We start from the raw sequence: 14,451 nt of genomic DNA on the forward strand, positions 1-14,451 counted from the left end.
TGCTACTAGTTTTATTATTGCACCAGGTTCTGATTTTTCATTACTTTATTGATTACGTATGTCAAAACATTTATTTCATCGAGTAATTTATTTATAATTATAATCTTCGTTATTATTTATAATTATAATCTTCGTTCATTAGGAATTATCTCGTAATAAATGTATATCGTGGAAAAATTACTTGCGACATGTCTTTTAACTTATTCTGTATACACGATATTACGACGTATGTAGTCAATGAAATAAATAAAAAATAATTTTACATATGTAATTATTTACATAATTTTAATTATACATAAAATATCAAAACAGATAAAGAATTTGGAAATAAAAATCATGAATGATACAATATATGAATGACAATATTAATATTAATGAATATTTTTTAATATTTAAATGAATTTAATGAATGACTCGAAAAACATGATAATTTCTAGATATATTTGATAAAAATCATAATAAATGTAATACATTTTATTTAAAAATAGAAAAAAAACATAATATTAGAATTTAAAAATCTTTGAGAAAAAATGAAAATATAATTATAAATTTTTATAAATATTTATCAATATATGATGCAAATAATGATACAAATATTTTAAGTTATAATATGTTTTTTAATTATCAGAGTTAGTATCAATAAAAATTTAAGAAAAATTTTATTCAAAATCACTTAAATTTCTAAAGATTTAAAATTTTAAATTATAAGAGACTAAATATTATATAATGAACATATCGTATTTATATTTACAAATAATATTGAACATAAAGAAATCACATTTGTCATTGAATCAAAAGAAGATTATGAAACAATCAGCAATACGGTATTGATATACATATGTATAGAACACAGTTTTGGTTGCTTAGAACGTATTATGCAACCATACGCGGCATTGTTTAGTCGATAGACACTATCTACTATTAGACCGAATCGCACTGTGCAGAAATGCGTGTATTATCTTATCTAAAATATTTAAAAAGAATATACACACACATATATGTATATATATGTATATATATGATTCTTTTCTTACATGTGATTAAAAAACTCATTAATCGACGCATTTCGTCGACGAAACAAGATTAAAAAAAAGAGAAATGTAAAAATAGCGAGTCTTTTTTTCTCTTTTCCTTCAATAGTTTCTCGCGTCTCCATTTTTTCTCTCATTCATTCTTGTCTTTAATTCCTATAGACTTGCCGTGGTCCCGTTTCGTTTTTCGAACGAAATTTCTATATTAAAAATCCAACCACGGTTTCGTTGTATCGAGCTTCTCATATTAATCTCTCGTTATTGACTAGAAGAATGTGCATAAGCTAACAGCCAGACTGTTATCCTATATCTCCAATTTCATGTTAATTCATTTTATTTTTAATATTTATTTTACGATTGTCACATTTTTTTCATAAAAATTTCAAAAATTCGAATTTTTGAATTTTGGAAATTATATTTATATAGACTTATTTTTTATTTTATTATATCTTTATTAGAAAATTTATATGATTTAATATAATTTAATATAATTCTGAATTGACATCTTTATTTTTTTATTCATATTTAAAATTGTTATTCATTATTCATAAATTTTCATTGCGAAACCGAATTAAAATAGTTAAAATAGTTTATAAATATTGGCAAATTAGTCTTGCTGTCAGCTTTCAAAGATTATTCCCCGGAATAGAATCGAAACATCTAATCACACATAGAATAGCGAGATACGACTTAAGTACAAGTCATCTTTTCCCAAAATAGGGAGATACGGAAATATTCGAGTTTACACGAATATTTTCCGTTTGCGTTTCTAACTTATGACTAATCGACGAGTTTTGGAGATCGATTGAACCGCATTAAGGACGGCAGTCGGCGGTCGTGAGACAAAGAAAGAAACAATCATATTTCTCTCTTCCACGCTTCCAATAAATCAGATTTTCCAAATCAAATTGCCTTTGAATCACAGACAACCAATTTCGTTGACATTTTTTTTCTTAAATTCATTGCATTTCTTTCAAAATATTTATCAATAAAAAAAAGACAAACAATAAATATCTGACAAAATATAGGAAGTGTTAATATATTCATGGAATATTTTTGAAGAATCGATTTTAGAGATGAATAAATATAAAAATTGATATATGAAAGATGTCGAGACTAATTTATCTAAGTTATAAGGAATTAAAGTTGCGCTAGATGAAGCGAAATAAAAATATAACGACACAATAGCGTGACGGAGATATCTCAGTTCATTTAACGCAAATTCAATTGCTTTTAATTTAACGAATAAACTTCAATTGACATTTCTGTACACCAACTTTTGTACTTTGATCTCTAAAATCGATAAGATATTTCCACGAACATATGAACATTTGTAGAACGTATATGATTATTCTAACACTATTTCCTCCGATTTGAACGTATCAATAAAAACGTAACATCGACGAAACGAGTTGTCAAAAATTCGAAGGTGCAAAGTACAAGTTTTTGAGAGTGAAACTCTCGAAAATTGTTCTCGAGATTATTTTTTACAAATAGATAACGTAACGTCTACTACTAGCGAAAAATAACTGCTCGCATCTTCAAATCTTCCTCTTCATTTTTGTAACAGTTTTCAAATGATCTAGGTGCCTTCAAAAATATTGCGCGCGCAATAGAATTTTCTCTCGATCTTCTTCTCATCTCGAAGGATTGTTTCACAGCAACGTTGACCCAGCTATCGATCAAGTCTTCTTCGACGACACTGAGCCATCCAGATTGAAATTATTGACAGAACTTATCCTCTCCTCGTTGATATCGTTGAGGATGCTCGCCTTGGTTGGGTCACGAGGGCCGTCGAGGAAATAGGTGACCATGCTACCCTTTCCTTTCACTTGGATGGTACCACGACAAGTGAGCGGATATCCTTTCGCGATCAGGATGTCTCGAACCTCCTGGGTGACCTGAATTCCATCCAACACGCCCGTAGACTCCATCCTCGAGGCCACGTTCACCGCGTTACCCCAAATGTCGTATTGCGGCTTCCGGGCGCCTATCACTCCGGCAACCACCTACACGAAAAAACAAAAAGATTCATCTATTAGAATTCTATTTTTAAAAAAATATTTTATTAAATTGTTTCAATATTATATTATAGGCCCAAAAGATTCGTTTATTAACATTCTATGTTTTAATTATTTAAAAAATTAAATATTCAAAAAAGAATATTCTGTTAAATTTTGTTAATATTAATGTAAATTCGAAAGACTCGTTTAAATTCTATGTAAAAGTATTTTTGAAAGAAAGTATTTTATATATTTATAAATAAATAATGTATTTAAATTTTTCTTTACACGGAGGGAAAAAAATTATTATAATTATTACAAGTTATTTGAATATTAAAAAATTGCGAAGAAAAAGGAAATCATCGTGTTCTAACACTTCACTACGGTTGTATCGGAAATATTGAATATTTTCGAGTTTAAAATTTTTAATTTTTCCAGAATTTATTTCTCACCAAATACCAAAGTGTATTTTATCTTCTCTCGTCTAGTTCGAGTCAAATAAGGCGCTTTCGTGAATATTGTAAAAGCTAGTCGAAAATTGATTGACGTTACCGGTCCAATATTGATGCCCACACGCAACCGGAAGTTGTTAAAGCTGTGCTCATTAACGGAAGCCAGCTGTTCGCGTATCCTCAGAGCGTAGTCCGCCATCGCAGTCACGTGTTTGTAATCTTTCATGTCGCAGGTGCTTTTCGTCAAACCTGCGAAAAGAATGGCAGAAAAATTCACTTTCGAAATTAATTACCTTTCGGAAGAAAACGAGAAAACTCGACTTCTTGGCAAAAATAAAAATTATTTCAACAGAATATTGAGTAAGGAGAGAATTAAAATTATCTATTAAAAGAAATGTAATAATAACGAGTGAATTATTCTTGTTGTAAAATTTTCAGACATTGTTTGGACATTATTGGTCATTGAACAATATAAAGCTTCGTAATTAATTTACGTAAATTGTTTGATTTAATAAATCATTCGAACGGATGGGGAAACGAAATCACCAGTTAATCATTCTACGTGATTCAATAGGAATACGTCAATATGGATACGTTATTAAATATTAAGTATATAAACACAACAATATAGTCAAATTATTGAATATAAATCAATTGATAATCTAATGTTAATCTATTCTTCGGAAATAAAATAAAATTTGAAAGATATGATCGAGAAAATGAATTTAAGAATTATTATTTCAAAAATTCTCTTTCTAAAAGATAATTCAATATTATCAAAAAAAAAAAAAGAAAAAAGAAAAGAAGAAGTAATTACATAAAAAAAAAATATTGCTTATAAATTCTCAATTTTTCTTTTTCAAAAAAATTACTTTAAAAGATATTTCCAAGAATTTCCAACACAAGAAGATCCACAACTTTTTCGAAAAAGATAAGCGCGGAACTACACTGTCGAAAAAGAAACGAAAATTCCCGGAAGGGGAGAGATAAAAATTACAAGAGAGATTACAAAGAAATAACAACCGAAAAAGGATAAGAATTTTTTTTCTTTTTCCAAGAAAAGAAAAATGGCCCTTCGTTGACGAAATGTGCGTCAACTGGAAAATAATGGGAGAAACGGTTTGTACACATATACACAGGAGAACAGACGTGGCGAATTTTAATCAGAGCCTCGTTGAATATAATATGGGGTGAAAAAGAAAGTTGATAGCTTACCGGATGCAGCCATGTACGTGGCCCCCGTACTCTTGATCTTCTCGATGTATTTGTACGGCTCCTCGGCGAGCAACTCGTCAAAATCGGCTATGATCTCGTTCAAGAGTCTGAGACACTCGACACCCTCGTTATTCGCCTCCAATTCTACGTAGAACTCCGAAAAGTTTGGTATCGAGGCGAACATTATGCAAACGAAGTCGCATTGTTCGTGGTACAGTTCCTGGAAAATGTTAATTTCGTGGAAGAATGAACGGCGATGAAACGACGCGATCTAATTAAGGATATTACGGAACCTTTGATTTTTTAGAGATTTTTTCCGGATAGAAAGTTTTTGGTACGAAATTTTCGAGGATTTGAGAGAGACGAAAAAAAATAATTTGAACGATTGGTAGTTGAGGATTGTTTAAATAAATTGAATTGATTGGAAGAGATAATTTGATGGGCTTTGCTATGAAAAGAAAGGCATTTGAATAATGTCGAGGATTGTTTTGATGAATTGGTCGGATTGGAAGTTTATAGAAGAGAAAATTTTAAAAGAAAGGAATTTCAACGTTATTGGAATTATTTAAATTGATTGAAAATTTTGGAAAAGAGAGGAATAATTTAATCGACTTCAATTACGTGATCTCGTTTCTAAAATAAAAATAATAAATTATTAATTGCGAAATTAGTTTCAAATCTTCATTTTTATTTTTCATTTTTATTAAAAATGAATTTGTATATAAAGATCAGAATATTTGGAATATCGGTCTGTCTTCTTTATTTCTTTATAATGTTATTAATAGCTTTGATAAAGAGTATCATATAAAAGTATTTTTGTTAATTTTCTTACGTCTGAATTAACCGTAGACAGGAAATGGGCTGCTACATGTTCCGGAAGTATGTTCGCCAGCAGTTTTTGATTATAGGCCTTCAAATGTTCCATTTCCTCTTTCTCTTCCGTAGCTTGGAGTTTCCATAGAAAGTCCAGTCTGCGTATATTTATCAATAAAGTTCATCGAATAAATTATTTAACAAATTATTCATCCATTCATAATTTTTTCTTCAAATAGAAAAAATATTAAATTTTTAAAATATTATATAACTGAATGAATGAATAGATATATTACCTATAAGTAGCTTCTGTATGTTGGGAATGGGCAATCAAGCAAGTCATAAAGAAAACTACCAGAACACCTGCCAGCCACCTTCCAGTCAATTCCACGTCTCTCTCGTGTACGGCTTCGTAGATGCTGATAGCTAAGTAGCAAGCAACTACTAAGCTTAGTATAGCCACTTTGAATACCGACGTTAAAATTTGATAGACTGCACAGGTTATCATGACTAGCATCACCAGTACTGGGAAAAGCTACAATTAATACATAGCTTGTCATAAATAAACCAGAATGTAATAAATTAAATTTGAGTAAATTCGATGCATTGTCAGCTTTGTTTAACTTAAATAATTCTTATTGTGGTTAATTTAGATTTGAGAAATACCATTTTGGCTTAAGAAAAGCTGCTTGGCTTTAAATCAAGGTAGAATAATAGATTTTAATAGATTTTAAGCTTAACTCGGATTCATCATCTTTTTAACAAGATCATAATTAATTTACTAATTATTAAATACAATAGTGCTTAATTATTGTGCTTAATTATGACTTTAAAAACTTAAAATACAAACAATCGAGCAATCAAGAAAAAATTCGCCAACGATTCGCAAAATATTTATATTTGATGCGATATTTATACTTGATATTACCATAATATCATTTTTTTATTCCGAATTATCATATGAAAAATTTTGTATAATATATATGTAATTATTTCTGATATACCATTAAATTTATTTAGTAATCGAAACGTAATCGAAATAATTTTGGCACGTCACGCGTCTTAGGAACGCGGCCTAAGATCCATTAGTAGCATCCATCAGATATCGAGTTAATCTCGAGTTAATTCGAGTCGAATCGATCATACGGTACTTACGTCAGCGAAAACGGTGTAATAGCAAACATTGACGGGCGTGTCAATACTTTGGAAAGTGACGCTGGAATTATCAGGCCACTCGGTGAACAAAGTGCCATTTCCGCATACACGGCCACCTTCCAACGTAAGCTGCAATCGAAAGAAACGAATGAAGACTAATCGCTTTGTTTCTTTTCTTTCTTGAATCGTTTCAACGTAGGATTATTTCGGGAAAAAAATGATCCATCAGTTGCTTAAAGTTCGTCTATGTTATTTTATTCAGATTAATCTTATAAAGAGTATTCGCAAATTTATTATTAATCTTATAACGACATCTTTGAGATATTAATGAAATTGAAAGTCAATTTTGAAAATTATTTATCGCAAATTTTGTTTTTTTTCAGTTATCAGCGAAATTAAATTATTGACTCATTATTTTAATCTGATTAAACATTTATATTCAATACTATCGATATTTTAAATTTATTCTCTATTGTATATTACCAACTAAAATTAAATTTTCTAAAAGAAAAGTGAAAAGATTTTTCTTTTCAATCATTCAATTTTATTTTTATTTCTTCGAATAAAAAATTCTTACCATTTGCTAGTTTTTAAAATATTTTCGAAAAATATTTTTACGAAAATTTAATCATGATAAAAAATACTTGAAGTCACTCTGTATGTACGATGTAACGATGTAAAAACGTCGATAGGTTAAAGCTATTCACATGTTGTTCTAAGTCGATAGATCTTGATGAATTCATCGATGATGGATGGCTAAATATCGATTATATATTCGATATTTGATGATGATTGATGAGGCATTCACATGAATTTCATCATAATAATATCTTTTACGAGATTGCATCGGATTTTGACAAATTAGAGTAGTTCTCAATGAATATCGTTTATTGAATTAAGACATTGGAGTGAAGAAACAAACGTTGATTTGTATACATACGTAATAGTACAAGATACGATACGTATCAGAAACGTAAATAACACAAATGACACAAAAGAAACATCGTGCTTGGAATTCAAGGCGAATATTTACAAATAATGTAAATCGTGCGTTATTACTTGTTATTGGTTGAACGTAGTAACTATGCTAAGCTTACCAGTGGCGACAATGCTGTGACGAAAGTTAGAAACACGACACATGTGGCCAGAGCTTGTGCCACTCCACGATTCTCGAATACGTGCACCGCAAAATCTCGAAGACACTGTGGCACTGTCTAAAGAAACAGAAATTGTAAGTAAATCCATCTGATTAAAAAAAAAAATCTCCTTTTTTAATTTTGCGTATTTTTTTTTAAGTTCAATTTTTTTTTCTTTTTTGAAGTGTATGCATTAGTATGCATAACTATAATAATTGGCGGTAACGCATGGTCAAGACAGAATCGATGGCCTCAGCATTGACCTGGAATTTTGCCACGGATTCAAGGTTAAGAGGAAGTGGCAAGATTCCAAAGAGTTAGTCCGATCGATCGAGTCGCGTTGGAGATTCCTCGCAATACATGAAATTCGCTTGATTAATCCTTTCGTTACGTCAATACATATTTGATACATGTATAGGTTATACGGATATAATGCGTTTGCATAAATGTGCATAATGGAATATTTGTTTTAAAGGAAACTTTGGGGGAAAATTTTGTTTTAAAATTTCTTGATAATTATTAGATATTATTGGTATATGAATATATATAACTATCGAGAATTTAATGATACGTGTATTATATTATATCCATATAATCATTTGTAATCTGCAATGAGTTACTAAGTGGATAATTATAATCATTTATGTACGATGAACAGTCAATGGATTGACGTTAGTCACTCGATACAATGAAAGGTTTATAATATGCATAATTGTAGAACATAGGATGCGAATAATTAAATAATAATCTTACCTCGTTCTTTTCTGCTAATAGAATGCCATTGATTATCGCAATCACCAATATGCTCACAGTTACACATGTGTAAAAATATCCACTCCTAAAAAAATAATTTCTATATTTTAATTTAAATATTCCTTTTTACTTGCATTTTAAAAAATTTTGTGTGTATATTTCTGAAGTGAATTTAATATTAAATTATTGATCGAAATTAATTAATTAATTTTTTTTATTTAAATAATAACTTTAATATTACATATAAGCTTTTAAAAACTTTCGAAAATGGATCAAATGAAATTTTTTTTCATGAGAAAAAAATTGATCGATGAAGTAAATATACGACGAATTAACTGAAAGTCGGTTTGATTGATAGATTGCAACAGAGGAGAAAAAAAAAAAAAATGTTAAAAAAAGAAAAAGTAAAATTTATTCAAACTGTCTTGTTTACCCATATAGAGTGATTGCTATAGCAATCACGACCACCATGTACACGAAACCGGAACAGACGAAATATGCTGACAGCATTCTATCCCTTTCACGTGAATACTATAACAGATAATCGCAATCGTGTATGTACGAATACGATTAATATAAATAAATAAAAATATTCTTAAATATTATAAATTCAGTCTTGAGTGAAAAAGGATAAAAACGGGATGAAAATTGGTGAAAAAATGGATATAAATATAATATAGAAAAAAATATTGTACAATGTTGAGAATGCAAAGCTTTGAAGTTTTTTAATAGATGAATAAATAATTGTGTGTGAATAGAGACAAAAGAATATCAGTAATACAATCTTTAAATCAAAGAAATCGTTAGATAAATTTTAATAGACATCGTCTTTGTGCTTGGTTATAAAATCTACAAATATACACAAATGTTAATACGCATTAGCATACAAACTCATTAAGTTTTAGAAATTCGTTTTCAGATAAATGTGGACCTTATGCATCATTTTCCTCAGTTAACTCCTTTCCAGCAAAAAATTCTCTTGTATTAATTTTCCACTGATTTAATTTAATCTGATTATTCAAGAAAGCATATGATTGCCTGAATATTTTATATATGCAATTTTTGAGATATAATTTTTGAGTACAAATTTGTGAAATATCGATCTCGGATTCGAATAATTTTAAGACTTGTATTTTTAAAATTGAATGAATTTAAGTTTACCTTCTCCTCAACATTGGGGCTACGAAAAGTTAGGATGAAAGGAGTGCAATATTCTGTTCTTAATTGATCTATACTCCTGGCATCGATCGCCCTCATCAGATACTCGTTCACCTCGTCTTCAGGGTCTTTTTTTGCCTCTGTCGTCTCTCCAAAGCCTAATCTATTATAGAACGAACAATCGATATAAAAAAAAAAGATTCGATATAAAAAAAAAATTTATCAAAAATTGTTTATTTTCTTAATTTTAATTTTTTATTTAAAAATTATAAGATAACTTATCTCTTCAAATTTCACGATTTCACAAATTTTAACTTGCAAATAAATCATTTTCAACTTGTATATATAATTTATTTAAAGATGATAACCTACAGTAACCTATTTTATAACTAAATTTAACACAAATTAAAAACGAGCAGGCAGCCGCCATGCGGCTATCGCTGCCCCGACCTTTGATCAAAACTTTAATCTAAAAAATTACAAACTTCGTAATTTAAAAATTACAAATTTGAAAATTCATCATCCAAAATAAATTATCATCAATTCCCATTAAAAAATATTGAATAATATCGGAATTCTGAATAATTCAAAATTGGCAAAAATTTCACATTTTTTTTTCCTTTCTTTCGAGGGAAGAAATTAAAAATGGAATGAGAGGAATAAGGATGAATCACTCACTTGTTCTGTTTCCCGTGTTGAGACCCATGCCCCATTACTCTCATCTCTTTGGACACGTTCCCATTCGCGGGCAAACCCTTTCTCAATCCTGAAGAGGGTATGTTACCCCTACATGTATCCCCAGGGACGATTAGGTACGTTTTGATATTGTGCTCCTTCAGGTACGCGTTCCTTTCACCCCCGTGACCCTCTTCCACCTCGTAGAAATCATCCAGACAGTCCAGGGTCTCTTTCGTGATGTGGACTCGTCTATGGAGAAATTATAATGAATCATGTAATGAAGATTTACATCTCTAGAGATTTAATTTTAAAAATGTATTGAACGTTCAAATGGATTCCAATTAATATGAAATTATCGAGAATTAATTTTAAATCGACGTTTTCATAAATTGATATTATTATTATCAAAAGAAACAGTGTCGTTGAAATATTTATCTTTTTGGATAGTTTTAAAATTTTGGAAAAGTTGAATTCGAGTTTTGTATCTTGTGTGGTTTGATAAAAGATGTGTAATTTGTTGATAAAAAAAATCAACAAGAAACATTATAAAAATATATTTCTTAAAAATAAGTAGATATCGCAAAGATTTTCTTATCGTATTTTCATTTAATAAAAAATCGAACATTCGATAAAATGCATCTGTTATTCACGACTCGATGAAACAGAATATTTAACAGATATGGAATTTCATCAAGTTTCACGGTAAAATAAAATTAAAAGTTTAAAAATTTAAATCTCGTTATCCCTCTCGAAAAGAAAAAAAAAAAAGAAAGAAAGAAAGAAGCGAAACGAACCGTCGCGTATATTTCGCGATAAATATTCGAATTCCTCGTTTCGAGATTTTTTCGTTTCGAGAATTTTTTTCCTCCCGAAAGAAAAAGAAGCGACAAAAATATTTCGCTCAATGTTTCATCTCTCGTTTCAACATTCGTTCGAAATCGCATGAAAATTTTCTTAAAAAAAAAAAAAAGAAAGAAAGAAAAAAAAGAAGGAAAAACTCACCCCGGTATCCCCCCGCTCTCCATATAGTTAGCCAGAGTGACATCGTTGCTCCACACGTCGAATTGCCATTTCCTCAAGCCAAGAACCCCGCAATGAACCCTTCCAGTGTGTATTCCCACTCTCATGTTCACGTTCACTGCGCCCACCTCTCGATACAGCCTATAAGAGGAGAAAAGAAGAATCGATTGTTTTAGAAATAACGCCTGTAGAGATTATTACACTACGGATTATATTTATATTGCTGAATAGTATGAGAGAAAAAAAATATAAACTGTAAATAAATCATAAACTTTGAAATTATAAATTTCTTCATCATTTTCGAAATTATTTGATTAGTTTATTTATACATTGGAGTGCTATATTTTTATAATTTAAATTTAAAAATTTTTCCAATAATCCACAAATATTTTAACCGAAAAAAATATTTAAATATTCATTCTTCAATCATATTTGATCAAAAGTTTCTTTAGTTTTTTCGTGACTATGGAGAGTTTCAAAACGAAATGGTTTTTATTTAGTGGAAACGCCGCATCGAGGCGCTTCCGTCGCATTTTCGACGAAATGACCGGAAAAAGGTTAGGGAAAGCGTTCTAAGAGCAGGAAACAATAAATGAAAGTAGCCCGTGGAGACGAGAATTCTCCGGTTTATAGGTTTGCTTTTGAAAAACACTAAGTTCCGTCAAAGAAATGATTTCCTTCGAGAATAAAGTGCCATTTGTGCTCGTGTTTCGAAGACGAATAGATCGAGAAATACCATAACGATTTATGACAATATATAACGATTATTACGAAACGTGAATTCTTTGTAAAAAGAAATAATACATCTCTAAATAAAAAAATATTCATAGAAACATTAGTAACTTATCGCTTTGTTCAAAATAAAATTTCAACATATGTTATTCTTCTATCGTGCATCGTTATTTTTACAACTAATTACGAATAATGGAAATTGGATCAGGTGCTAATTCGCTAATTTAGAAGAGGAAACGGAATGGTTCGCGTTGGATTACCAGAAAAAAAAAAAAAGAAAAATAACAAAAAAGAAAGAAAAAGAATTCGATGCATCAGAAAATTAGTAGGACAGAAGACTCACGTAATGGCGCTAATCATGTCCAAACCCATTTCCACGCAACAACGCGCGTGATCTGGCCTCGGTTCAGGAAGTCCGGAGACGCAATAATAGCAGTCACCGAGTAATTTGATTCGCAGACAATGGTGCTCAGCTGCCAATGTGTCGAAGCTACGAAAATTTACATTTCGCATTAACAATTGATATTTATTAAAATTATACACATTCTTTCAATATTCGTGAAAATAATTAAATTTATATAATATCCATTTGGCAATTTAGAAATAATTTAAAAGGGAGGATTAAATTATTTATTTATAAGGGAAAGGAAATAAAATTTTCAATAATTATTGTCTATCAAATTATTTAACATCGAATATAGAAGATAAATAAATTTTGAATTTGTTTTATTCCTCGAATACATTAATACTATAATAATAATATAATTTTAATATTTTTGCGTATTACGTGCGTTCCCTACATTTTTGTACATTCAAATTTCACATAAATGCATAAATATCCAATTATCATTATCGAATAATGATTACACGATAAAACTTACTGTCGTGCAATTATTGTTGAGCATAATACAAATATAAATATCGAATCGAATCTTCAATAAATTTTCTATCCAATTTTACAACAAGCATATATTATCGTTAATAACACCAAAAAAGAAAAAGAATTAAAAGAATTAATTCCTCTTAATCTAGAATATAGACTATGGACAACGATACTAACCAGGCGAATAATTTATTCAATAATTTGACAACCTCCTCGGCAGTGCATTGATCCGACAAGGAAGTGAATCCACAAATGTCGGCGAACAGGATGCTGGAAAACGATTACCAAGATGTATTCTTCTCGGTTAGGTTCCGGTAAGTGGTATTTAAGTCACGATGTTAATTAGAATTCGTTAGGTGTACGTCGTGCGACTTAACGAGACTCGAGTGGCAGATACGTGTTACTTTAACGTGTGATAGACGCGTGCACCAGTCTGGTGCATAATGATGCTGAATATTCAGTTGCTGGCCTGGTTATACGCATATACCGCATAATAATTCACCGAATATTCATCCCCCCTATTATATCTGTATATATCTCGTTTATTTATCATGTATGATTACTTATTACATGTTTCTTCCATTACAAATACAATTCTTCAATCTTCCTTATTATTCGTTATATCGAAGTCATAATTTCTTTCTTCTTTCTTCTTTCCAAAGTATCTTGATATTTTAAGCTTCGAAAAATTTTGAAAAAAAAAATCCTTACAAAGATTTGAAAGAGCTGCTCATTAATATTTCTGCTATTCAGATTTCTCGAATATTATTGTTAAGAGGTTTTTTTTTTTCGAAATTCACGTCCAAATGGATCTAAAGGGATTGGATATTATATACGTGTGTGCAATTCGAAAATTTCTCGAGTATTATTGTCAAGATTTTTCCAAAATTTCACTCGTAGAATATTAAAAAAGATTGAAGATTGTATAATATGTTTGATTTATTTCAATAGATTTCCAATAGAATGTTATATCTTTAAAATATATACCTTATCATACTTAAAAGATATTTTCGAAATTTTATTTCTAAATCTACTCAAGAATACCGTATTAGGATAACACGGATAAAACTTTTCCAAAATTTTTCTAAAATTCCAAACTTGAAAAATTTCTATAACAATATTTGAAACTTGGAAATCGACGCGTCCAACAACGAAAAGAACAATTAGATAAAACAGTTCTCTGCTCGACAAACGAAACTCGATACTCTCGACGCCTTTATATATACATACTATATCGTTGTATCAGGATATTTTGCCCTCACCTGACGTTCTCGTGCCTCTGAATGTAAATTTTGTGAAACATGGTATCCTTTGGCTTCCCCGCGATGTCAGCTTTCATCTCCATGGCTACGTGGCGCGGCAGCACGCTCAATAGAAGCCTTTCCTGAAAAAAAAAAAAAAAAAAAAAAAAAAAAAAAAAAA

At 29.9% G+C, this 14,451-nt stretch overlaps 1 protein-coding gene and 1 long non-coding RNA gene across 2 annotated transcripts in view; one reads left to right on the plus strand and one right to left on the minus strand.

Moving 5' to 3' along the window:
• Positions 1-1,541: 1,541 nt before the first annotated feature.
• LOC102676885 (adenylate cyclase type 6) lies at positions 1,542-14,445 on the minus strand. The gene is made up of 15 exons (XM_031513991.1): positions 14,292-14,445; positions 13,207-13,299; positions 12,490-12,636; positions 11,397-11,555; positions 10,395-10,643; positions 9,720-9,879; positions 8,992-9,089; positions 8,559-8,643; positions 7,767-7,883; positions 6,670-6,798; positions 5,811-6,049; positions 5,534-5,672; positions 4,702-4,921; positions 3,587-3,735; positions 1,542-3,040 (listed from the first exon to the last, which is right to left on the minus strand). The coding sequence occupies exons 1-15, from the start codon at positions 14,372-14,374 to the stop codon at positions 2,714-2,716; spliced, it is 2,394 nt and encodes a 797-aa protein (XP_031369851.1). The 5' UTR covers positions 14,375-14,445; the 3' UTR covers positions 1,542-2,713.
• LOC116186520 overlaps positions 13,230-14,451 on the plus strand; it is a 2,051-nt gene continuing 829 nt past the window's right edge. Inside the window, exon 1 of the long non-coding RNA XR_004151523.1 lies at positions 13,230-13,347. This is a non-coding gene — a long non-coding RNA (uncharacterized LOC116186520). The remainder of the gene's footprint in view (positions 13,348-14,451) is intronic.

This window comes from Apis dorsata, unplaced genomic scaffold (genome assembly GCF_000469605.1).
Source record: "Apis dorsata unplaced genomic scaffold, Apis dorsata 1.3 scaffold_820, whole genome shotgun sequence".
NCBI classification, from domain to species: domain Eukaryota; kingdom Metazoa; phylum Arthropoda; class Insecta; order Hymenoptera; family Apidae; genus Apis; species Apis dorsata.